The following is a 26,128-nucleotide window of genomic DNA, read 5'->3' as shown; positions in this document are numbered from 1 at the left end:
AGTAAACGTGAGCTCTTCTAATGTGTCTACCCTTCTCTCAACGATCCAACCATTCAGTGTCCTTACCCAATACCAAAAATCAATTGCTTCATATATTTTAACCCATTTTACAGTTATTTACTGTGGGAAGTAAGTCTGATATCCATTATTCACCAGGGCCAGGGCCAGAATTCTACAGGCAGTGTTATTTTTCTAAAAGTTCCTGAAGCATTCTAAAGTGCATTCCAGGTTGAGGACCACTAAGTTAGTTAAATATAGCTTAATAGTAATAAGAGCTAACATTTATATAGTAAGACTAAAGTACAATATATCAGGTTTATTATACCTCACTTCAATTCTATAAAGTAAACACCAATATTGTCCAATTATACAGATGGGAAACTGAGGCACTATGCCTTACCCAAAATCATTTAATTTGTGAGTAGTAGAGGTGGGATTGAGTTACTATTTTTAACCTTTTACTGTAGTACCTCTTCATGAGTATTAATGAGTCAACTGTAGGATTCAGCCAAATTAAAGGAAGGAAGGAGTGCTACTTTCTTCTCAACTGGTTATTACTAGTGAGGACATTTCACTAAATGACTTTATTTACTAAGATTTTATTTCAAAGCAGGTCTACATGTCATCATCATCATCACCATAGCTCATATTTACTATACATCTATTGTACACTTTGTACATATGCTATTTGTTGTACATATTGTACATAACGCTAAACAATGTATTACAAATTTGATGTATATTTTCAATTTCTCATAATAACCCTTTGAGATAGTGGTATGCTAGAGTTGGCTCTTACCAGTTTGTGAGAGCTCAGCATTAAATATTTAGGAAGTTTATGAGCTGATTGATGTTCTGTTGGTGAGAGTGATCACACAACAAGAATTGGTAAATACTACACATTAGGGCTCCATCCTCCCTGCTAAAGTTACTTGTTAAAAATACCAACGGTTTAATAGCAAACCATTGGTAGTTTTATTGAGTCCATTTTGGAATGAGGAAACTGACATATGGGGTGGGGGAGGGAATTAAATAACTTGTTGATGGCCACATAGCAACCAACTGAAAATTTCAGAACCCAGATTCATGTGCAATGTTCACCATTACACTTGTCAGGATGTATGATGATGATACTGGTCTTAATTATTCCTGCAGGTGGAGATAGATTACAAAGAAGGGGGAGATCATGTAGTGTTAAATAATTTTTGTTTTAAAAACAGTGTTTGACTATTTAGTTTTTCAATGTTTGAATTATTATTTAATTAGACATGTAATAAGTTCCTAGCCATTCTTCCCTTTACACTTGAAATTAACATTAAAATAAACAATACCCACAATGGAAGTGTTAGATGCTTAGAAAAATTTGTGATGTCTGCATAGAAAATTTGTTATAGAGCTCCTTGTAATTATTTTACCTTGAGATGATGTAGAGGAGAGTCATGCCCATTACGTCCTGTTAGGCAGAGTTTGGGGGCACTATCTTAGCAATAAATTCACTTGACAATTAAAATGTTTTGATATCTAGCATTACTAAATGTGGCTTCATAAAGTTACAGAAGGTAAAGAGCTAATCATAAGTAGGTTTCTGCTTTTCCTGAGTTGGTATTAGGAGTAAATAAAAATAAAAACATTAAGTGCATACTCTGTATTAGGTACTATTTTAAAAGATTTGTAAGTTCTAATTCCTTTCACCTTTATAATAAACCTATATTTACAAGTGTGATGAAGGAATTTAGGGGTCCCTAAGCTAGAATGGTGAAGAGGAAAGTTGCCAGTTGTTCCTTCTCTCCCCAGTCTTGCCATCATAGCTAATTCACTCCCACAGTTCAAGTGGGGTTGAGCTACCTCAATATAAAAGCATATTTTAGTACACAGCAGCAGTTTTATAAAATATTCAAATAAAAATATATCTTTCTTTACTTGCAATTTTTCCCTCTCAGATGCAAGAGGAAGTTCAGAGTAAGCAAGCAGAAGGGCCATGTTTATATTAGGTATCCCTCTCATTTCACTCCAGACCATTATGAATGCCCAGCGCCAGTTGAACCCATCACCAAGTCGAGACAAAAGAGGGCTCATTAATAGAATGACCAGAAGTCTAAAAGACAAAACAAATTTTAAAAAGTTATTTTTGTCATAGAAATTTATTTCCATTTCATCCTACTCTGTTACTTCCAATTTGTTTCCCATGGAATTGCCAACTCTCAGACAAATAAACCATCTTTCACACACTGTTGGCACAGAACCAAAGGAAGGCAGAAGGAAATTTTATAGAGAGACATGCCAAGAGAATGTTATTAATATTCTCTTTGTTTCTTCCTGTTGGGTGAGTAGTAGGGTAATTTCACATCACCCCCAAGTGGTGATTCTTCAGGTGGAAAAGCAAAACTGAGAGATGTTTTGTAAATATGTATTCTATATTGGACCCCAAAAAGAAGTAAAAGCAAATCTAATGAATAAGAAATAAGAAAAAACTGAGTCCCCTCCCCCCATCCACTTTTTAAAATAGATTTAAATCTTGCTGAATCTGTGCAATATTGGTCAATTAATTTCTGTTTCTTCTTTCAGCCATGTACTGTTCCTATACTTTATACTAATTGTATCTAATAATTTGGTACTAATTTCCATTTACTTGGCACTAGTCAACATGATGTTGACTCCTAACTTATTTTCCTAGATGGAAGTAGAATGTTGACAATTTGAATTATGGAGATTGAAGAATTGTGACACTCCAGTAATGCTGGTTTTCCCTCCTCTATGTCATCTCTGTTTTAGCTACATGGCAGATTCTTTTCTGCCTCTTAACATTGAAAAAGAAACTACAAAAATTATTTGAGCAAAAAGGACATTTACAAAGAGGAATTTCTTATGATTTTTTAAAAAAGCTATTTCTAACTATAATTTGTAGAAAATTACTTGCTATATAATATCAAGCAATCAAACCAAGAAGAAAAATTTATTGATGATAGGTATTTAACTTTATGAAAGCTCACAGAAAAAGAAAAACTACTGAAGAAAATGTACCAAATGTTTATAGTGGTTGCTTCTAGGTAGTAAAATTATAAAAGATTTTGTTCTTAGTATCACTTTTTCAAAATTTTTATTAACTTTATAGGGGTGACATTGGTTAGTAAAATTATATAGGTTCCAAGTGTACAATTCTATAATACATCATCTATATATTGCATTGTGTGTTCACCATATATTTAACCCCCTTTTCCCTCTTCTACCATGCCCTTCCTCCTTTACCCTCTGGTAACCACTAAACTGTTGTGTCAATGAGTTTTTGTTTCTTTGTTTATTTATTGTGTTCGTTTTTTGCTTTCAGTTTTATATCCCACAATGAGTGAAGTCATATGGTTCTTGACTTTTTCTCTCTGATTTATTTCGTTTAGCACAATAATCTCAAGATCCATCCATATTGTCGCAAATGGTAATATTTCATCTTTTCTTATGGCCAAGTAATATTCCATTGAATATACGTACCACATCTTCTTTATCCAATCATCTATTGAAGAACACTTCAGTTGTTTCCATGTCTTGGACATTGTGAATAAGCCTCAATGAACATAGGGATACATATATCTTTACAGATAAATGTTTTGGGATTTTTGGGGTAGATACCTAGGAGAGGGATTGTTGGGTCATATGGTAATTCTATTCTTAATTTTTTGAGGAACCTCCATATTGTTTTACATAGTGGTTGTACCAATTTACATTCCCACCAACAGTGTATAAGTGTTTCTTTTTCTCCGCAGCCTCTCCAACACTTGTCTTGCCATTCTGACAGGTGTGAGGTGGTATCTTTTTGTGGTTTTGATTTGCATTTTCCTAATAGCTAGTGAGGTTAAGCATTTTTTCATATATCTGTTGGCCATTTGCATGTCTTCTTGGGAGAAGTGTCTATTCAGATCCTCTGTGCATTTTTTAATTGGATTGCTTGTTTTTTTGTTGTTGAGTTCTTTGTATATTTTGGATATTAGCCCCTTATCGGAGGTCTTGTTTGCAAATATCTCCTCCCATGCTGTTGGTTGCCACTTCTTTCTAATTTTCAAAAATTTTACAGAGGGCATGCGTTGCTTTGAAATGCAGTTAAAAACTGAAAAAGAAAATACTAAGCACTAATTTGCTGATGATTCCTTGGAAGGTTTAAGAGAAAATTTTTCATTCTAAGGAGTGAAACATTTCTATTATTTAAAATGATATCTTAGGGTTTATTCAGTATCCTATAAGTAGAAAAATTCAAATGACATTCTTACCTTATAACAGTAAGTGTGAAGTATATATTTATTGAATAATATATATCAGAAAATGATATATATAAATATGTATGTGCAGGAATTAGAAGTCCGGTGAAAGTAAACACCATAAGGAAAGCAACAAATGATAGACAATTCCAGAATCTGCATTTTCAGAAAAAAATTAAATATAGTTAATTATAGTTAATTAATCTAACATATTTATTGCAAGGCTTATCTATGCGTGAGGCACTGTGCTAAGCATTATCAAGAAAGTAAAGATGAATAATCTATTTACCAACACTCAAGGGGCTTATCATTTAACTGGGAAAAAAGAGAACTAAGGCAAGTAAACAAATAATTCTAAAGTAGTTCTGATTTACATAGTGATAGAGTTAAGCTTTAGCCTAAAATCTAGCAAGCACTTAGAAGATATGATAAATCTGTTATTCACATGAGTGCCCTTTGTAGAGCCTTCATTTGGGATCTGTGATGGTGTGCTTATTCAAGTTCTCCAGAGCCCAGGAAAACTCTTCATTCTCTGAGCTCATGTTTTCATCAGCTGCATGCAAAGCAGTAATTTTAACCAGTTTACATTGAATGTAAATTAGTGTCTTTCTTTTGGATTGACTTTGAAAGACATGTTTAGGTTGCAGTTATGTATTTTTTTAGAACTCCTTCAGGTATCACAGTTCATGGAACTCGAGAATACTGATTGTGAACACTTGTATCATTAGGAAAAGCTGAAATGATTGATGTTGAAAGGAAATACTGAACTGCTAGTTCACTAGGCTGGAAATGACTGAGTAGATAGTTAGAAACTTGAGGGAATTTGTGGGAAAATAGAACCAACATGAACTCAAGGTGAAGTTACAAATTTTGCCTAAAATTAAAGGAGACGAAGACACAGGCAATAAAGTTTTTAAGCAGGGTTTTTAAGTTGGGTAGTTTTCAAGTCAGCATCTTACTTTGACCATATAGATGTAGATGTAGTTATTATTATGATATTATAGCTTCTAATGTATGAAACAAAGTAAAAAATGTATTAGCCACTCACTCCAGAAGTAGTGCTTCAACTCCTGGTTTAAAACTTGTAGAATTTAAAAAAAGTCCCACACTAGCCACGGTTAATATTCCAGACATTCCAACTAGCTCACCTAGTTTTAAAAAGAAATAAATACAAAGTATTACTTTAACATCAACAGTGGAACAAATTTTACCAGGAATGAAAATATCAGATAGCTTGATAGTACAGTGACTTTATAGAGAGGCTACTCCACTTGGTTTCAACTGAGGAATATCGTAAGTTACTACCACCACCTATCATCCTGCTTCCTTCTCAGATCCATACACGATTGTGTAGTAAAGTCTGTGTTGGACATCCTTACGCTGTTTTGGCTTCAGATCGTTGACAGCAATATGGAGCGCACAAAACTCTTCATGGGCTTTAGTGAGGTTAGAGCACCCTCTACAGGTTTAAATTTTTCAGAGAGGAGCTGGCTGAATGAAAAGCGAAGTGAGCTGATAAGTTCTCTACGGACAAGCCTATTTCATATGCTTTCTTCTTGGGAGATAGTAGGAGATAGATACGGTTTGACTTTGTGATAGGTCTAAAGGAGTTGAGCCAGGAAAAAAACAACATGAATGTACTTCCCCAGTTTAATTTTGCTTTGGCGCATTTACTACGGGGGACTGAAAAGCCTAAAGAATTTTGACATATTCTTTAAAGTAGTTCTAGTAGAGAACTAGCTTCCAGCAGGAGCCCCCCCCCCCCCTTATGAAAGTAGTATATTATCACTGTGAAAAATTCAAATAATATGGTACATTATAGAGTTCATATATATATATATATATATATATATATATATATATATATATATATATATATATATAGTTTTTTAAAGAGAACACCAGTAATTCCACTGCCACTACCTCAGGTATGATTTTAAAGAAAATTTTAATTGGAATTTCTATTGGGGAGAGTATTATATTCATCTAGAAGAAATAATTTGATAAGCTAATTGAGACTAGAGGATGAGACCCGCTGGGCAGCTTCAAGCATTAAAAGATGCTTGATGAATTTATATATTGGAGACAGTGGTAATAATCTAGCAGGGAACATGCATGGAAAAGTGAGGAAATAGGGGTAGCCATCAGATCTCACAGAACCATGAACTACGTAACACAACTTTCTTTCCCTGTGATCTGTCCTTGTCCCTTGCTTCAATAAAATTTACTAAGAAGCAGAAACGGTGCTATACTTAGAGGAGGCAACAGAGATCATGAAGAAGAAAACTCCAGAAACTTTTAGAAATCATAAGAAGATCTTTGGGTTTTCATAGGCTAGAGAATTGGGAATTACATATAATTGGATAAAGATCTTTGAGAAGAGTAGAGTACCCAGTGAGCACTTACAGTGGCATACATCCAATATACATAAACACAACTAAAGTCACACATAAATTAAAAAAAAAAAAAAAAACCACAATGGGATTATACAGTAAAACTGTTCTGTAATGGGCTTCTTCTTTTTTTTTTTTTTTTAAAGAACTTAATGTTTAGCAGACATCATTCTAGTTAATAAAAATGTTTGGTTTAATACTAAAGAACCTTGTGGATATGCCGCTTTCATCATATTTATCAAGTTGCCATATGTGTGCCTTCTGGTTCTTTGGTTTACTTTGTATTCCTTTGTTATAACAGTTGTGTTTTAATCACTGTAGGTTTATTAAATGTTTAATTCCTACCTAGTAAAGTTCTCCACTTCTTAAAAAAATTGTCTTGCCTATTCTCACAATTAATATTTCCAGAGAAACTTTAAAAATTGTTTTGTAAAATTACAAACCCCCCCAAATTTTGATCATTGCTTGAGTCAGATTATGATATATTTTAATTTGATGAAATTAGTATCATTATTATACTATTGAGTCTTTCCTTTTGGAGATGGAAAATTACATCTGTAAATATAAAGTTTTATATTCTTTTAGTCCTGGCCAGAAATTGTACCTAAGCCAGAAACTAACACTTTAGTCATTTTTAAATCATGAAAGAAGAGGGAATGGTGGACATAGGTACTTTAAGATCAAGTCCTGACCTAGTAGTTGTAACTTGTTAGGTAATGGCAAAATTTGCAAAATATTTATGATGACTACCTTGAAGATACTAACAATATAAACATTATGCCAGGAGAGAGTGAAAGTCCTTTTAGATTTATATTTACTCTGTATCTTGTTTTTATGAATTTCTGTCCTAGAAGTTTTCTTTCTAAAATGTTTATTGAGGCATCTTAACTCAAAGTTTAAAATTATTCCCTTGGATACAACCCTTGATATTGAGGTAATGCTCACTTACTAAATGATGTTAGCGGAAGTTACATTTGCTGGGATGTATTTTTGTAGGAATGTAGGTACATATAAAGTAGTACAGGAAGAATATACTGGTACTGACTGATCATTTTTTGACTGTCTATTAATTCATTCATTTGATCCTGTAACCTCACTAGATTCTAATTGGCTTTAATTCACTGATTAGCTAGGAAACCTCACTATCCTATGTTCTGCCTTTCTTTCCTCAGACATGAAAATAAGGAACCCTGTTACTCTAGCACTTCCAAAGAGAAGTATTTCTCTGTTTCAATTTATTCAAATTTTATCTTATTCAGTAAACTTTTGTAGTTTTTCTGTTTAGGTCCAAACTTCTTGTTAATTTTATTCCTTGATATTTTATAAATTTTTGCCAATGTAAAGAGAATCAAATTTTCATGATATTTCCTAAGTAGTTATGGCTGGCTTATAAGAACGCTACTGATTTTTTAATATATTAACCTTATATCAATCTGTTAAAGAGCCTTGCTGGTTTAATTTCTTAATTCTCTTAGATTTTTATATAATCTAAAATGTTGTGATTAATATAATAACCATTTTCTCTTTCAAATTATGTGTACACTTTTTTTTCCTTATTGCATTAGCTAGAGCTTCCAGAACTACTTTCAATCATGGTTATAAGAATAAATAACATTGTCTTATTACTTAAAGTAATTGAAAGACATAGTATAAGTTGGTAACTAGGTATTATCACACATGGCAACTCCAAATCACTTGTAGAGCTGTCTGAATAGCTGGGTTGAATGTGATTCTCAGGCTGTATCAGGAAATAGTGATATGGCTAAATATCAATACCTGCCGTATTTCTGTGAGGAGGGAGCGGAGGTAAATGGATTAGTAACATTGATAGATTTTCTAATATTTAGTCATACTATATCTGTAACTTGCATTTTTATTTCCTTTTTGATCTTAGAGCTACCAAGAAAATATATATTAAATTTCAGGCAGTTAGAATGATTTTTTCTAAAAACCATCATTTTGTAGTTAGTATTTAACTGCATTACGGTTGAGCAATGTTTGGAATTTTATTGAAATGTTCTTGTAGTCTAATTTATTTCTGTAAATGGTCTACAGGTGTATAGGTATATGTAAAGGATATGTATTCTGTTTTGGAGGTAAAAAATATATATCTTATAAATCACACATTTAAGTTTTTATTGAAATCTTTTTTATACCTATAATAATTTTGTGTTGAATTGATTATGAAATTATCTGGGAAAGGCATGCTAAAATATCTCATTGTAATTATGAGTTTGTTAGTTTTTTCTGTCTTTTATTATGGTATTTACACATTTTGGCATATTGTTTTCTGTTGTATAGGTACTAATGTTTTTTATCTCTTTTGATATATTATTTTAACAAAAATATTCCTTCTAGATCAGTTGAATTTTTTTTAACCAACTTTTGCCTGGTATGTTTATTTTGAATTTTTGTCTTTGATATCTTTATTTTGAATTTCTCTATGTCACTTAATTTTAGGCATCGGCCCCTCACTTACAAATAAAAAAGATGAGGTACAGAACTGAAAAGCTGAGACTTATGTGATTGACGTTATCACCAAAAACAGCAGACATCCACAATTGAATCAGTTTTGAACATAGCATTCCAAATAAGAAACTCGCTAGATAATATGACCATATTTCATCCATGATTTTACGGGCTGCAAGAAAGAAGAGTAAACAGAAATAGTTAATAGAACTTACTGTTCATTTTAAGTGATGTTCTGAGTCAACTTTTCTTTTTGTCATTATCTTTAAAATTAACGCATTCATTGCCTTTAGGATAGATGTAGGGTGTTTTCTTGTTCCTAAACTGAAAAAGTTTCTTTTCAAATATTGAAAACCACACTTAAATTTGTAAAATTACGTTTAGTTTAAGAGCTTTTTTCAGTCCCCATTAAGGAGTATGTATTTATTCAGTGCCAAACAGTGTAATAAATTTTGGAGATACAGTAATGGATAAGAAACAGTAAGTCTCTAAACTCATGGTGTTTATAGTCTATATCTAATGTAGCACACAAAGGAAATGTAGAGAAAAGGAGCACCTCTGGAAATATAGAAAAGGGAGCACAACTGAGTGAATCTCCTGTATTGTCCTAGCCTGTCAAAACAACTGGTTCCTTACTGTTGGGCATTTCATTCTTTCCAGTTTTTCCCCTGATAAATAACATTGCAGTGTATATTTCTCTACATAATTTTTTTGTACTTCTTTGATTACTTCCTTAGGCCCCAGAAGTGGAATTATGCACTAAAGGATAGTTGCTTCTTTATTAATATTGTTATATTTTGTCAAATTTCTTTCTACAGTCATTATGATGCCCTTCCCAGGAAAATAGGAAGTCTAAGTCCTGGATATGCTGCTCTTTTGCTGGAATCAGGTATGTTAGTGGGTGAGGAAGTCCTCCCCACATTTACAGAGTGAGGAATTGAGGAGCAGAGTTTGAATGATAGATAAGAGTGGGTCCTGGGGCGAGGAAAGCCTGAAGGGTCAACTCCAATTCCAGTAGGTGGAGAGCAAGAACAAAACCAAAACAAAGAATGACCAGTAGAAAACAGTAACCATGACAAAAAGAACAAGGCTAAATTTGGAGGCAAATCTTAGAACTATGCTCTGAACTGGTAAAATGAAGGGAGAAAAACATCCTTGTATGAATTTTTGTCCATAAGTGTCCACTGGTGGGAGGGCGCTATTAGGAGTACTGAGGTGATTTAGATTCCTTCTTACCTAGTCTCATTCCCATGGCTAAAAAGGAGCCATGGTTTCTATATTTGCCAAGTGGAAATATTTAACATCTGTCGGGATAGTGTGAACATGGGAGGAGCGTTTCATGAATAGCCCTCTAAACCACATCTGTCCTAGGCCACGGTGATAATATGGGGACTCCAGCACCTCCTATTACAAAGAACAGAGGCCAACTATGGTTTTAGAAGGGTGCAGGGAACTGGAGTTAGAAGACCCAGTTTGGAAGCTGCTTTCTCGTTTAAAATGTTTGGAAAAGGTAAGAACTCCGAATGTAATAATTGTTCTTAGTTTTTCTCTCTTATAAGATTTCAAAGATAAAGTAACTTTAAATAATTATATGTTATAAAAATAATGATTACTATGAAAATTATTGATTCACAATTGTGTCAATTGATATCAATGACTTATAAATAAAGTATCAGAGTTAATCTTATCAAGTTTCTTTCTTTCTTTCTTTCTTAAGGGAAATTTTTCTTTCAAAGCTATTAAAAATTAGAAGAAAGTCCTAAAGGGTAAGGAAATAAATTCACTATTATCTTCTTCCTACAGAAGAGCTTTTATTATTGCAGTTACTACTATTATTATTTTAATAGGGTGAATGCTTATAAGTTTTACTCCTCTGAGACTTAAACAAACACAAAATTCTGTTCCATTAGTTATTATCAAAATTATAAGGCAAGCTCTATGAAAGTAAGGACTAGTGTGCTCATGGCTGAATTACCAGGGCCTAGGATAGGAACTACTGCATAGTATATATCAATAAATAACCATTGGATTAATGAATTTATGAACTTCCACATCAGTCCCTTTCTTTTTTTATTTTTCACTTTTATTTTTCCCTTCTTTTTTTCCTAGTGATTATCAAGAATGTTCTCCTTGGGAGATGAGGGTAAGGGGGATCGAATATATGGTGATGGAAGGAGAACTGACTCTGGGTGATGAACACACAATGGGATTTATAGATGATGTAATACAAAATTGTACACCTGAAATCTATGTAATTTTACTAACAATTGTCACCCCAATAAATTTAATAATAATAAAAAAAAATTATAAAGTAGTAAAAAAAAAAAAAAAATTAAGAAAGTTCTCCTGATTAGACTGTAGATGTCATCTCAGATAAGGTTCCCTGAAATTCTGTGGTCAATATTTACTATCTTAAATGGGGCCTGGTAGAATACTGGGCCAGGTTTAGAGGATGGGCAGAGATCCTTTTGACCAGTATGTAAGACCATACTACTTTGCATTTTTCAGTTTCCCCCAAGGGTAGTCCTTGAGTTTTTAAGATGCTTCTGAATATAGATATCTCTTTGTTGATCACCTTAGTCATCTTCAGGAAAGCCTTATCTGCAGGAAATTTCATGGTGAAAGCTCCCAATTACTATATTGTGTCACCTCCCTTTGTACTCTAGATTTTGGAAGAGGTTGTATATGTGTGGTGGTTTGGCTTTCTCATACACTTGCCATATATGAAGCATTTAAAGAGGATGACCTTCCTGTGCTAAACTAGGGTTCCAGGTTCATCACAGATGTTCCAAGCTGCCATGGCCTGGGAAAACTAATTGGATACAGAACAAGGCTAAAGGCAAGTACTTCTTTGCCCAAGTAGGGTAATTGTCCACTATCTGGACCAACTCTCTTGAGGAAGACAAGAGAGGGATGATGGTCCCCTGAATGGATCTTCTTGGGACATAATAGTCTTCAATTCTGAGTTTTAGGCATTGATTATGAATATGTAAATTACAATGGGTCAGAATAGAGGTAAACGGAGTCCCTGGCTGCCCAAAAGGAAGCACACTCCAGGGACAGGGAAAACAATGATGGCTAAAACTTCTTCTTGAGTGGTTGGTAAGGTAATCTGGGTTATGCTTCATTGCTTGGCAGGGGTGTAGTAGAGGGATCCCATTTCAACATCATAGATTACTTGGCATCATACAGACCCCTTGACGTACTACAACCTGTTCTGGAAGCACCTCCGAAACATTCTTTTTTCAAGGGATAGGGAGGTGGAATGAGATAATGCTGCAGAAGACCTTAGAATACAGAAGATATCCATTGAGTGGAATAATATAGATCAGCAATTATCTCCAGAAGACTGTAATCATTGCTTTTCCAAAATCAGTGTAAATGGCAACACACTAAAGAGGTAAATAACTTCTTAGTATTATTATGAAAATATTTGACTTTATGGACACACTTAAAGAGTGCTGTGGACTCCCCCTCTCCCAACGCAGAGACTATACTCTGAGAAGGTGTGGGTTTTAATGAGGGAGAAGCACATAAGATGTTTCTGGGGTTACTGGTAACGCTGTATTCCTTGTCTTGAATGATAATTACACATCTGTATACTTTATAATCATTCATTACAATGTGCATATATCATTTATTTTACACACACACACACACACACACACACACACACACACACACACACAAATAGAGCGAAAAAGATACTTATAGTTCAGGGCTATCCAAATGTGATAAATGAGCTCATGGGCTTGTCAAGTTTTCTGGTTCAGCCTAGGTCTGTGGAATGCTGCCCTTATAAGCATCCGCATGAAAAGTCCCAGCCCAGCCTCACAACAAAACCACAACTAATATTAAATAAAAGATGTGTTTTGTAAATACATGTAGTACTTTTTGTAGTGCTTTATAAAAGGTAAATCACTATACGACGTAATACTCACGATTATGCTTGTACAAGCATAACTTATGGTAAGATATTACAAAATCCATGCCAGCTTTCAGAAAATATAACATGCTGATTTTAAGAAATTAAGGAAAAAAACATAGGTCCTTACCTAAGGAAGTGTTCACACTTTTCAGGCTGGTGTTAATATCCACAATACTATCAAACAAAATAAAAGATATTATAGCGGTCATCAGACTTTCTCCATTAATTAAATTGATGAGGTCTCTAGAAAGACCTATGGAAGGGAAAATATTTAATGTGGGAAAATCTTCATTAGTATTAAATATTAAAATTTTATTGGCAAGTAGAAGAATATTCTTAGCTATGGATTTATATCACATACTATCTTTACGTACTTAAATAAACTTTAGTCATTTTTGAAAACTCCCTTCAAGGAAATTTAATTATACGTCAACTGTAAGTTAAGCCTAGACCATCATAGCTGGGTACCAAATTAATTCTTGATTATGGTTTGTGTAATTGAGATAATCAACTTGAGTTCTCATTCTTGTTTCAAAGTACAGATGAAAACATAAAATTCATTATTTTTTAAAATTCAGTGATTTGGCCTATATAAATACACACAGCATGTATTTAAGGCAAAATCAAAAACATGATGGAAAAATAAAGGAAATTCATAAACCAAGGCTTCATGACACTACCTAAGCAAAAGATGAAGGCAATTTTCCAGATAATCTCACTATAATATAAATTGATTTTCCCATACATCCCTTTCAATGGTTTTAGAAATCAAGGTCCATGAATGGAGAGCACCCTGATATTATCTACTTCCATCCTAATTTTCTTCTATTTATGATGATATTCTAAATTTAGATATCCATTATTTATCATTTTTCTCTGCTCTTAAATGTTCTTGTACTGGCAAACTATAACTTTCAGCATCTTTAATGATTTTCTAAATTCCCATAGAAAGCAAATGTTATTACATGGTAAAAGCCCTTCTTGTGAACTAATCATGCGATAGCTGTGATCACAACCTACTACAGTAAATATGCTGTTGGAAGAGAAGAAAAGCCAAGGCAGTCTGTTTTTGTGGAAGCTCAATTGCCTTGATGGTCCGATTCTTCACCTGTCACTGTATATATGCCCTTTGCTGCAAGACTTTGCAGTTTCTTTCATCAGAGATCCAGTCTGTTTTGTTAAAAAAACTTGTTGCACGCAGAGCCTTGAAAAAGATTTCTGCTTCCTCTCCCTTTGACTGCTGCGGCCATCATGGCAACATTCCTTGGTTATCCTACTGGATGAATGTGAGAAATATGTGGAAGAAAGGTGGTTTCTCCTAGTTGAGGCCATCCTAGATCATGTAGCCTCCAGATGACCCTCCAGCTGACTGTACATTCATTAGCCAGTCAACATCAGCAGAGTATAGCCCATATCATCAAAACCGCCAGACTCATGAGAAATAATACCTAATTGTTGTTTTAAGCCACTGTGTTTTGGAGTTTTTTCCTTACTCAGAAAAACCTGATATGGTTGTATAATTATTCCACTTTAGAAAATGGAATTATAACAAAATGTGAACATTTGGAAATAAATAATAGCAATGGGGACATAAGAGGAGTCAACAGCCCATAAAGAGCTCAAAGACAATGTGAATGTACTCATACACTCTATTCATAGGCCTGGGAGGGTTCTTTCTCTTCTCCTTCTCCTTCTCCATCTTCTCCCCCTCCGCCTCCTCCCCCTCCTCCCCTTTCTTCCCCTTCTTTTCCTCCTCCTACTCCTTTTTATCCTCCTCCTTTTTTTTTTTTTGAGAATAAAACTTTAAACTATAAAAATCTTGCTTTTAAAACTCAGGCAGAAATATTTCCAAGACGAAAGTATTTTTTAAAAGATACAGAGTGAGAAGAAAATCCAAGTTCTACAAGTAATGGCAAAAGGGCCAAAATTTCCAAGAATAACCTTGCAAATTAATCCAAAAAAGTTATTTAAATTCAACAATGGCAGGCCAGGGAATCAGTTGAATATTAACTAGATTAGCCAACTAAAAAGTTAAGAGAAGCATAGAATGCTCTCAGGTATCATAAGACTCTCCCAAATCTTTTGAGTAGAAAAGGGGCTGGCACTGACAAAGTCCCTAGAGGCGATGTTACATGATAGATGCTGACACTTTCTTCTCCTAAAGTCTTACCTCACAATCTTAATCTCCTTGTTTTGAAGACTTGGCTTTCCTTTATTCACATAGACGTACTTGATGTGTCTCCCCTACTTTATTCTGTTTGCCTCAGATAGTTCCTTTCCCTTTAAGTGGCCATAAAATGAAAGTGTGTGTGTGTGCATGCACACATACATGTGTGTGGCATATTAAATTCTGTTTTAAAACAAATGTTCTAGTTCTCATTATTAAAAAGTGACTGGAGGAAAATAAATTAGGTTATTGTTTTTCTTGAATGAGGCCCCTGGATTTGCAGTGGGTTACGTTAACTTGGTATTTTACTTTTAAATATATTAATATATTTCTTTCTCCTAAAATAGTACACACTGAAAACACTCATGATTAGTAATTTTATTGTTTTGTACTCTTCAGGCTTTTAGTGTGAATGGTGACAATGACTTCAAAGGTAAATCAAATTTTTTTTACAAATGGCGTTATTTTAGTGACAGTGTTTTCAAAGGAAAAGAGGTGTTGGACAATAGAAATGTCACCACAATGTATATGCAGTATACATTGCATATAAAGAACTGTCCTGTTGGTTCAATGTAGAACCATGTATAAAGTCAAGGATTCCAAATAATGCCCTACTCTATTCCACAATTGGTTGTAAGATTTTAAAATATATATAGTAAGCCCATCACTGCCATTTCATTCTGTTTTAAGCATCACCACCCAAATTTTTGTGCTCAATCCCCAACGCCCCAGTACCTCACTTCATATTGTGAAAAGATACAGTGAACAAAAAATCTTAAAATTAGACAAGTTAAATACAGAATAGGATGTTTTAAATATAGGAAATCAGAAAAATATACCTACCAAGGTTTCTTATAGAATTGGAAGTCAGTATGGGATCTGAACACACAAGGATAGCCGAAAATAATAACCATGGGGTGTTTTTCAAATTTAATTTATTCACAGATGCCAGATACCAAAGAATTAAGGTATAATTCATTAAAAAGCCAGGAATTGTAATTAGAATTATCTGCAAAGAAATTTCACAGATAGAAAAATCAGATTGCTTCAGTATTCCATTTTTAAAAGCAGATAGTCAAGATTATTGAAGATGTACAATCACACTCAATCTGTCAAGGGAAATTTGAAGTTATCTTATTTATCATCTATGTGCTTACAGTTCTGGAAATAAACGGCAAATATTGCAATGAGATTCTTAGGACCTAAGAAGTACCATATTATAATTAAAAACGAACTTTTCATTTTCTTGATAAAACCACTGACTATAGATATGTATGTGTGAAGGTACATTCATACATGTCATATACTCACACATATACACATTTAACTGTGCATAAAAACTGAAACATCGCCTATTAACATAGAAAAAAGAACACAAGTTTTAAACTAAGTGACAAAAAATAAAAATAAGTGACAAAAAAAGAGAAAATATGGTAACGGAAATAATGTAAAGAAACAGCAGAGGATTATAAAAAAACGTGGGAAGGGAAATTCTGTTATTTTAGGACTGAAACCCTTGCCATCCCACCATTGCCTTCTACTTTCTCTTATTCTACCTGTGGTGGCCATTTAGCAGGACTTTATTCCAAACTGGACTTGGGAAAATGTGATGATTGTGCCTGAAGTTACCTACAAGAATTCAGAACGGCACACTCATATTCACTGCAGTATTATTAACAGCAGCCAAGATATGGAAGCAACCTTAAGTGTCCATCAGTGGGTGAATGGATAACGAAATGTGAGACACACACACACACACACACACACACACACACACACACACTGGAATATTATTCAGCCTTAAAATAGGAGGCAATCTTACCATTTGAGACAACATAGACACATCAGTTTGTGTCTTCCATAAAGATTACTAAACTGCCCTCCAAAATGTTTTACCAACAAACACTGCTGCCAGTAGTGTACCAATCACTCCCATTTAAAACAATTCTCCAGAGAAGTAGAATCAAATGATACCCCCAGGTTCCTGTCTCAGTTTTTGCTACTACCTATCAGGAAAGTCATACATTTTCTTAATGAAAAAGCAGAGGTTCTCATTCCCTCATTATTATACATTTATTCACCTGCCTACTATGGAGTCAGGCATACAATGCTGTAGGCACAGGAGAGGCATAAGTGTGATGCAGTTTAAAAAAAGAATATAGAAGAACTAAAATATTAAAATCATCTTCCTTCTGATTGTTTAGCTCTTTTCACTTGTACAGAGACACTCCTGCAGAATGAACTGGGGAATGAGCACAGGAAGCCTGGTGCAGATGCTAGTTCTAAGTGATTTTGGTAAAGGCACTTGATCATACATCTCTAACCCAGTCTCAGAAGTAGCAGAACAATGACAGAGTATTTATATGGAGCTACTGAGAGTGTGTCTTTGGTGAATAAAGCTTGACAACAGCATCAGGATGGTGAAAGAAAATCAAGGCCCTGTAGGTAAGTTATTTCTAGGGTGGTTGAGTTCTCATTTTACGGTTTTGGTGGTCAGGATTGTTGTATTACAACTCCTGTTTGAAGGAACAAATTAAAACTAGGCTCCAAGACACGAGGATTGAGGATCAGGAGGCCCAAATCCTGATTCTTCCACCACATAGCTGCTGTTGATACCTCAATAAATCACATGGTATATTGTTTGCAAAAGTGGCTGCAGTAATTCTGCTTCTGAATCCACACCATTGAGTAGTTATCTCCAACACTGACTTTGGGTTAGTCACGTGATTCACTTTAGCTAAAAGGAACAAGAGCAAATAAGATGCAAGTAGAGACTTAAAAAGCACTGGCACATGTGAGCTTGCCTTCTCTTGCTGATGTCTGAGACTCTGCACCTGCCACGTGAAGAAGCCTGAAATAACCTCCTAGATGATGAGATATATGTGTCGCAGTGATACCGATTGCCTACAGCCAATACTAATGGTACCAACCAACAGGCACAGCAGGGCCCTTTACCTCACTCTGCCTCACCTGAGCCCTGGAGTTGAACAGACACACAGGAGACGGCTTGGCAGAGAACAAGCCCAAACTATATCTCTATTCTTCATCTCTTGTCATTTGTCTTAACTCCATTTATCTGGACTCTATTTAAAGTGTAAATTGTTCTAATAGTTTTGCTTCTAATGCAGTTTAGGTAGTGGTGTTATATTTACAAAACTATTTTTATCACTTTGAAAGAAATGCACCTCTGCTTAAGATCTGAAGTATTTTCCCTCAAGGCATATTCTTAATGAGGTCCAAATCTCACGTGATTAGAAAAAAAAAAGCCTAATAATTTGTAAATTAGCTTTATAATTGTGTCTGGAAATATTCTCCTGTGTTTTTTTCTTCTGCATGTGGGTTAGGGAGTTTGAGAAGGCAGGTATTAAAAACATGACTTTCATCAATAATTTCCTTTTAGTGGAAATTAATATATTTCAGAATAGCTCTCTTATAACATATCAGAATTAAAATTATAACTGGCATTAAGTTCTGCCACTCAGATTTTCAAAATGACATATTTCCTCTAATTTTTTTCCCCTGAGTCTTCTATATTCTAGACAATTGCCAAGAAATGGTTTATTCACTAAAATGTAAAGCTGAATTTACTTCCTCCACACCTCATACTTTTCCCGTCTTCTTTGTTTTCTAATTTGGAGCAAAATGTTTAAAAATCCGAACATAGGTAAAATGTAGTAGTTCATGAGTGAATGATATTAAAAAAGAATAGTTTTTACCTGCCAAAATAACTTGTGGAGCATGTAAAGATCCATGTCAAATGCAACATTAAAGAAAATTACTGGTGTAAACAAATCAGAAAAAAGAACTGGATCCATCCATTGTATAGCATCTGCATATCTTTGGACCTAATAATATAAAAATATGTCATTTTCTCATTTATCCATCCTTCTATTACCATAGAATACACTCCAGACATTCCTAATTCTAGCAAAAGAGAAAAAGATACGTTATAATTTTAATAAGTGCTAACGTCTAAACTGTTGAATTTTTGTAGTTTTCCATCAGATTATTACCAATTACAGCAGAAAGGTAATGTACATCTCTACACCCACTTTATTCTTTTAAAGAACAAGTATAGGAAGTAACGTTTACATGAGTACTAGAGAATATGTGGGAAATTTTCAGGCACACGAGAGGGAGAAAGAGATTTCAGGTAGATGGATTATCATGCACAAAATCCACAGAGGAGTAAACAATCACATCAAATTCTAGAAACTACAAATAATTAGCCATGTCTTACATAGAAGATGTTTGTGGAAAAATAGCAGGGATAGAGACAGAGAAGTTAATGCAGTTTGTGAAATAACTAATTAATGGTTTTTATCATAAAATACTTAGTTGATATTTGTAAATCTTATTATGGGCATCCATTCAACATCCATTCATTAAGGAAATACTGCGTATCCACTGTGTTAGGTGATATCTTCGCATTTGAGAGCTGATTCTCCATGGTCTCTTATGTTTCTCCATGTCTTAAGAGTGGAGGCACTGATTGCTTTTCTACCAGACTATCTTTTCAAGAATGTTTGAATGACTAACAGCTTTGGAAGACAGAGAGAGTGTCTCTCTCCAGAAACCGGGGCAGGTTTACTGTACTGTCCATTATAATGAAGATAATGTCTCCCTCTGGGCAAGAGGGCAGATTAGCTAACTGCCCATCATGAAATATTCAAGTTCTCTAAGCTCAGGTTTCTTCTCTAATAAACCAACACATCGTGTATGCAGGTTTCACCTGCCCTTTTAGCTTCTTTCTGGGGGAATTGGGACTCATGGAACAAGCACAAGAAAATGCTGATACTCTGGATTCTACTATTGTGATGAGTGATAAAGTCCTTTTTAGCTGGCCCAGGAGTCCCATGCCTTTTCCCAGGACTATAAAACTGTGGCAGGCTAACTTATTTGCTTTCAAATTGAGTAAAATTGTAGACCCTTCACAGTTTTTGACATATGGTTTATTGCTTAAAGAACTGTTGACTAATAGAGAAATTACAGGAGTACTTAATATTGTTTTTGTATCAAAATCATATGGTTATAAAACCTGTTCATGATAAATGAAGTAGTAATCTGCTTCTGTTCTTGCATGAATATGTTTTCCATAATGTTATTTTTACATCACTGGTTAAGTTTGTTTGGGAAAGTCAAGCATTTTCACACACATTCTCATTCATATTCTGACTGACCAGAGTAGGTGTTGGAAAACTATGGCCCCTAAGCCAATTTTGGCTCAATGCCTATTTACATAAAGTATTAGTGGATCACAGCCATGCCTATTCACTTGTATATTGTCTGTGGCTGCTTTTGAACTACAATAGCAGAGTTAAGTAGTTATGACAGAGTTTATGACCTGCATAATCTAAAATATTTTCTGTATTGACTTTTACAGAAAAAGTTTGTCACCATCCCTTGGGCTAGGGGACTATTTATTGTATCAATAATGCATTCTATATCCCTTATAATAAGGATATTCTCTCTCTACCTGACTCCAGTTGTTCCCAACTATTTAGTAATATGATAGCTGCCTCGACTATATCTATAGTTTGCCTTGCTCCTCACTTCTAAGACCAGATACAAGGTTTAATTTATATTTCTTGATGTATTCTAAACCAGGCATACTTAGAGACTAGCCTATTTTCGAATGGGAATCCTATGAAACATTCCTAACTGAGGCAATAGATTGCTTCAATTAGTAGCAAGTCAGTAGCAAGTCAGAATTGTCTTGCTACTAGAGCTCAAAGTCTCTCTGGGCTTCTGTCTTATCAACCAATTCTTTTCTAAGCTTTTGAATTCTGTGTAAAGACTCATTAGGCCACTCGTACTCTCAGTAGCTGTACATGTATTCATTCTGAATTGCCTACCTAATTTGAGAGCTAGGCTCTCTTTTGACTATGTTTAGCTGGATCTCAGCCTTTCACACCTGGCTCCTTTTTCTACACATCTAATGTGTTACACCCTAAGCGCCTATTAAACAACAGAGCAGTGAAGAGACAGTCGCAGTTTTAGAAATTTTCAAAAGCTACCTTTGCGTTTATATGAATTTTAGATATAGTACAAAATATTCATATTTTCTATACATACCTGGTCAGATGTAAAACTTAATATTTCAAAACTGCCTCCAATTAAAAATAATATCACAGGGAGAGGAACTGGAAAGTCTTTCAAGTGTAGGTTCAAAAATGCTGCAAAAAAAAAGTGTCTTTACTGAAAAGCAGTAAAATAGCACATTTTTAGAACTTTAATTTGTTCTGATTTCTTAATACTGTGGACAGTGAAATATTGTTTCACTACTCACTTCCTATATTCCTATGTTTGAAACCCTCCCTCGCACTTATGCACACAGAATCAACGTAATCGTTAATTGATTAGGTTCCCGCTAGACCTCCACTATAAAGTATCTCATTTTCTTAGAACCATTAGTAAATATTGCTAACAATCATTGGCTCTTGGGTTACTACTAAAATATCTATAGCAGTTTTTGCACATGCTGAGTCAGTTTCTTTAGCAATCCTGCAATGAGAGGTTAATAACTAAACTTCAATGAAATCTGGCCAATTCCCAAGATAATGATGAGGAACCAGCTATAATAATTTACCCAATAAGAAAAACTAGCTATCATTACTAGTAAGCTACTACACATTAGAAAACCTATAATGAATATTTAATTTTGTTCATTATTGTTATCAAAGTGCAACAAGAAATATCACAGCATTTGATTACTGTTTAATGTTTTCTGTTTCTTTTTAATACAATTCCTAATCAGGTCAAGGAATGCAAAAAAAAGTGCTTCCTTTTGGTTTCTACAGTGTTTTTTGTTTTTTTTTCTCATAGAGCTGGGCATTATTTATCATTTGGACAAAACCAATGAGACACCCTGCCAACTGGTTAAAAAGTAACTGAACCATTCAGAAGACCTATCACTTTGAAAAGTCTTTGTCCAGGTGAAGAAAGCAGTGGGACAGCTAATTTTAAAATATGAATGAAACTATAGTTTATGATAATACAGTTACAAAAAAAATCCTCCAATCCTTGATTGTCTGCACATCTGCTTCAGTTCTCCCCATCACTTAAATCTAACCATGACCTAGCAAATAAGGAGGTGTGAATATTTTGAACCCCATAGAAGTGAACAATATGGATCAGATTTTACATGTTTTCTCTCAGGGGCAGATTATTGTTGGATTCGTTTGATTGAAAATCTTGGGACAAAGGTATGAATTTAGGAACAAAATTCTAATTTCCTATTACTGCTACTTTTTAAAAATTCTCTATGGTGGCATTTGCAAGATATAGCCATAGAATAAACTCAAATAAAGAGAGTTACACCTACCTCCAATTGTGCAGATCAAAGACAATATTAGAATGATTTTAGGGAGGTCCTGAGAAGAATTCGTGAACTTATTCCTGAAATAGTCCATCCAAGCGTCAGTAAGTCTTTTGTTAAAAAAAGTGAAATTAACAATAGGGGATATCGAATCCATCTTGTTGTTTTTTACAGACCATCTGAATCCAACTCTTTATGACTCTGCAAAATTCACATAGGATCAAAGGAAAGTAAGATTTGCCTTCTTGGTGGCCTTCTAATGTTGTTCTCAAAAACAAACCAAAAAAGCACTTATTTTTCTTTATTTATTTATAGTAATATCTTAGGGTCTGCCAAAGTTAAAGATACTCCCCTTTCTATGATGTTTTCAATTTAAATGAAATAGAAATGGTACAGTCCCAAGTGGTACAGACTATCCAGTGTCCACCTTCTGTTTATCTACAATGTCAAGCACCACTCAGCATTATTCTCTTGCATCTATCCAACTGTCTGAAAGAAGAATTTTTCATCTAACCAGTTGCCAGGACCACAAGCTGGTGCAGGTTACTTAGCTCTGGGGATAGACAACCGAGGGGTTTGCCCTCAGCTTCACTGAGCCTCTAGAATTATGTTCTGGCAGCTATTCCAAAGTAAGAGAGATGGGGGGAAAATATTCTTATCTCTTTTGTTGGTCTGTCTAGACAGACATTAATAGACCATGATGATATTCAGTCATAACCTTCTTTTACCTCATTTGGAACACTTCACAGGTCAGGTTTTCTCTAACTTTTATATATTTGTATATCAACCAAGCTCATAATAAAAATATGGACACCAAAAGGATTTAAATCAGGGGAGTTGTTATATGTCCTATTTCATTGTTCCTTTTTGGAAGAGGAGCAACAGGGGGCATGATGTATCTTGGTTTGAAGAAAGAGATCGTAGCTGCAGTCTGCCAATCCTACCTGCTTCCCATGGTAAGGAAAGTTTTACATCAGGGGTCTCAAATTACATGCAGAAAATTCTTTCAATTCTCACATAACAGTGGCTTAGTATCTGCTATTAGCATCTGTTCTAGCTGCCTTGCTAAGTAATTAATCAGTTGCTAGTAAATTTTTCTCATAATCCAGCAATGTTTTTTTAATTTAGTTTTACACACACACACACACACACACACACACACACACACACACACACGAGGTTGGACAATTAAGTTTGCGAACTCATCCTAGGAAAAATGCTATATACTTCATTGCCGAATATCACTACGGTCACGTGACCGTTGAAGTACTCCCCTGGGGAAGCTATGCACTGATGCCAGTGCCTAGTCCACCCTTCAAAGCAATTTTGGAACTCTTTTTCTGGAATGGCCATCAAAGCTGTTGTCGTATTACGCTTGATGTCCTGAATATCATCAAAATGTCTTCCTTTCAATATTTCCTTTATCTTCAGGTAAAGAAAGAAGTCATTGGGGGACAGATCAGGTAAGTAGGGAGGGTGTTCCAATACAGTTATTTACTGGCTAAAAACTCCCTCACAGAGAGTGCCATGTGAGATGGTGCATTGTCGGGATGCAAGAGCCATGAATTGTTGGTGAAAAGTTCAGGTTGTCTTTTTCATGCAGCTTTTTCAGCACGTCCAAATAGTAAACTTGGTTAACTGTTTGTCCAGTTGGTACAAATTCATAATGCACAATCTCTCTGATACCAAAAAAGGTTAGCAACATCATTGCAACAAGTTCCCAAACTTAATATTCAGACCTTGTGTCTGTGTATACACACACACATATATACACATGTTTTCTCATATGTTCTTTTCTGATTACATGTTTTCTCATAGGTTCTTTTCTTATTCTGCTTTTTCAAAACAATATTTTGGAAAAAATTTATTAAATGAATATGTGCTTATTGTGAACACTTTTGAAATAAACATGTAAACAAACATTTTAAAAACAGAAAAAAAATCATCCACAGTTACGTCATCTAGCGGCCCTCATATGTTTTAGTTACATTGTTGGGTTCATCCTTACATAATTATACTTTATGCTGTTTCCAACTTGGTATCGTGTTGCCAGCATCAAAATGCCTTGTAAACACAATTTACAAAGGTTGTAGCTTACTAGCACCAATGTAAAAGTGCCAACTGTGTGGTCAGACTGCCTGGATACAAAGGCCTGCTGGGCAGCTGCTCGCAGGGTACAACACTGAGCAACTTCAACGTTTTTGGCCTCAGTTTTCTAACCTGTATAGTTTCTAGTCTGTGTAATCTCTCTTCCTGCATTTATTACTTTTATTTGGAATTAGCTGTCGAGCTATAATGATAGTGGTACCTGGGTCTTATACACAGAGATTCCTATTAAATGAGTCTTGGATGTAACCTGGGCTCCCCAGGCAATTTTAATGTAGAGTCAACGTTAGCAACCACTGTGATTCACCCAGTTCAAAAGCAATACGGTTCAATTTTTAGTCTCAACACCAGCTTCTTTTCAATATCCCTGAGTCAGATATTGTGAGAAAGGGTATCAATGCCTTTTAGGCAAAGACGACAGAAACACATCTGTGGTTGACAAATTTGGTTTCTTTCTGGCCTCGATGAGGTAGAACAGTCACCCCCGAGAACTGTGGGGTATTTCAGTAAAAGGCTGTGAGAAATAACTTATTTATCATTGTTCTGGCTGTGTCTGGGTAATTTTGGAGGAGTTCTAACAAAGTGCGGGGTTACTCTACACTGGGTGCTGTCAGAAAACAAGATCCATAGGGAGGGCAGACTAGAATGAGCTATAATATAATGGGTACAGATGCAGCCGTCACTCATTTTAGCAGAAAGAGGGGATATTTGTTACTGTATGGGTTGCACAGTGACTTTGTTTTGTCTCACTTTCTTATGGTCTCAGAGTGACTAGCTGTGAGCATCAGACAGGTTTGTACTGTCACTGAGTGAGACCTAATTCTGAGTGTCAGACCAGTGCCCTGATGGCAGGGGCTGCTTTTTTGGGTTTTGTTTTGTTTGACTTTTGTCTTATCTCAAAGGATGTCTAAATTCCTTATCCTCTCTTTAACATGTCAGGAGCTAGAGGCAGACCAGGGGATTTTGATAGTAATATAAGTGATAGAGCAGAACAAGCCCAGCTATCCCTCTAAGAGACAGATTCTTAACCTTAGCTACACATTGGAATCATTTAGACAGCTTTAAAAATACAGGTGCCTAGGTGTCACCCCTAGAGGTTAGTTTAATTGGTCTGAGATACAGCCTGGCTATTGGGAAATTGAAAATCTTCCCAGTGATTCTAAGGGGCAGCCATTATTTAGAAGCACTGCTCTAGGAGAAGTCTATTTGCTCTTAGTTAATAATAAACTTTTATTAAGTGATATTTGCTCTTAATTAATAAACTATTTAGGACATGTATTAACTTGTCGACTGTTACTCCAGGACTAAACATCCTGGGCTTGACCAAAAAAGGAAAAGTATTTTCTGCATCATAGTTATACATTTCTACATGCTTTAAGAATTTAATACAGTTAAGTAGTCTATTGTTTTCCAACTTAAAAGTGGGGATCCATTTTCCCATAAGCATTTTACCATTTCTAAAATTGTTTATTTGAAAATTTTAATACTTGTTTACACATTCAA

At 34.8% G+C, this 26,128-nt stretch overlaps 1 protein-coding gene across 1 annotated transcript in view; it reads right to left on the bottom strand.

The window, feature by feature from the left end:
* SLC9C1 (solute carrier family 9 member C1) overlaps positions 1-26,128 on the bottom strand; it is a 99,637-nt gene that overhangs the window by 72,272 nt on the left and 1,237 nt on the right. Inside the window, exons 2-9 of the mRNA XM_074314135.1 lie at positions 22,526-22,720; positions 21,277-21,377; positions 18,918-19,046; positions 16,045-16,210; positions 13,162-13,287; positions 9,117-9,278; positions 5,293-5,392; positions 1,921-2,095 (exon numbers count right to left, since the gene is read on the bottom strand). Coding sequence (XP_074170236.1) covers positions 1,921-2,095; positions 5,293-5,392; positions 9,117-9,278; positions 13,162-13,287; positions 16,045-16,210; positions 18,918-19,046; positions 21,277-21,377; positions 22,526-22,676 — 1,110 coding nt within the window. The 5' untranslated portion in view covers positions 22,677-22,720. The remainder of the gene's footprint in view (positions 1-1,920; positions 2,096-5,292; positions 5,393-9,116; positions 9,279-13,161; positions 13,288-16,044; positions 16,211-18,917; positions 19,047-21,276; positions 21,378-22,525; positions 22,721-26,128) is intronic.

Source organism: Rhinolophus sinicus, linkage group LG01 (genome assembly GCF_036562045.2).
Source record: "Rhinolophus sinicus isolate RSC01 linkage group LG01, ASM3656204v1, whole genome shotgun sequence".
NCBI lineage: Eukaryota > Metazoa > Chordata > Mammalia > Chiroptera > Rhinolophidae > Rhinolophus > Rhinolophus sinicus.
The sequence above is the reverse complement of the archived record's forward strand: the minus strand, read 5'-3'. Positions and strand labels throughout refer to the sequence as shown.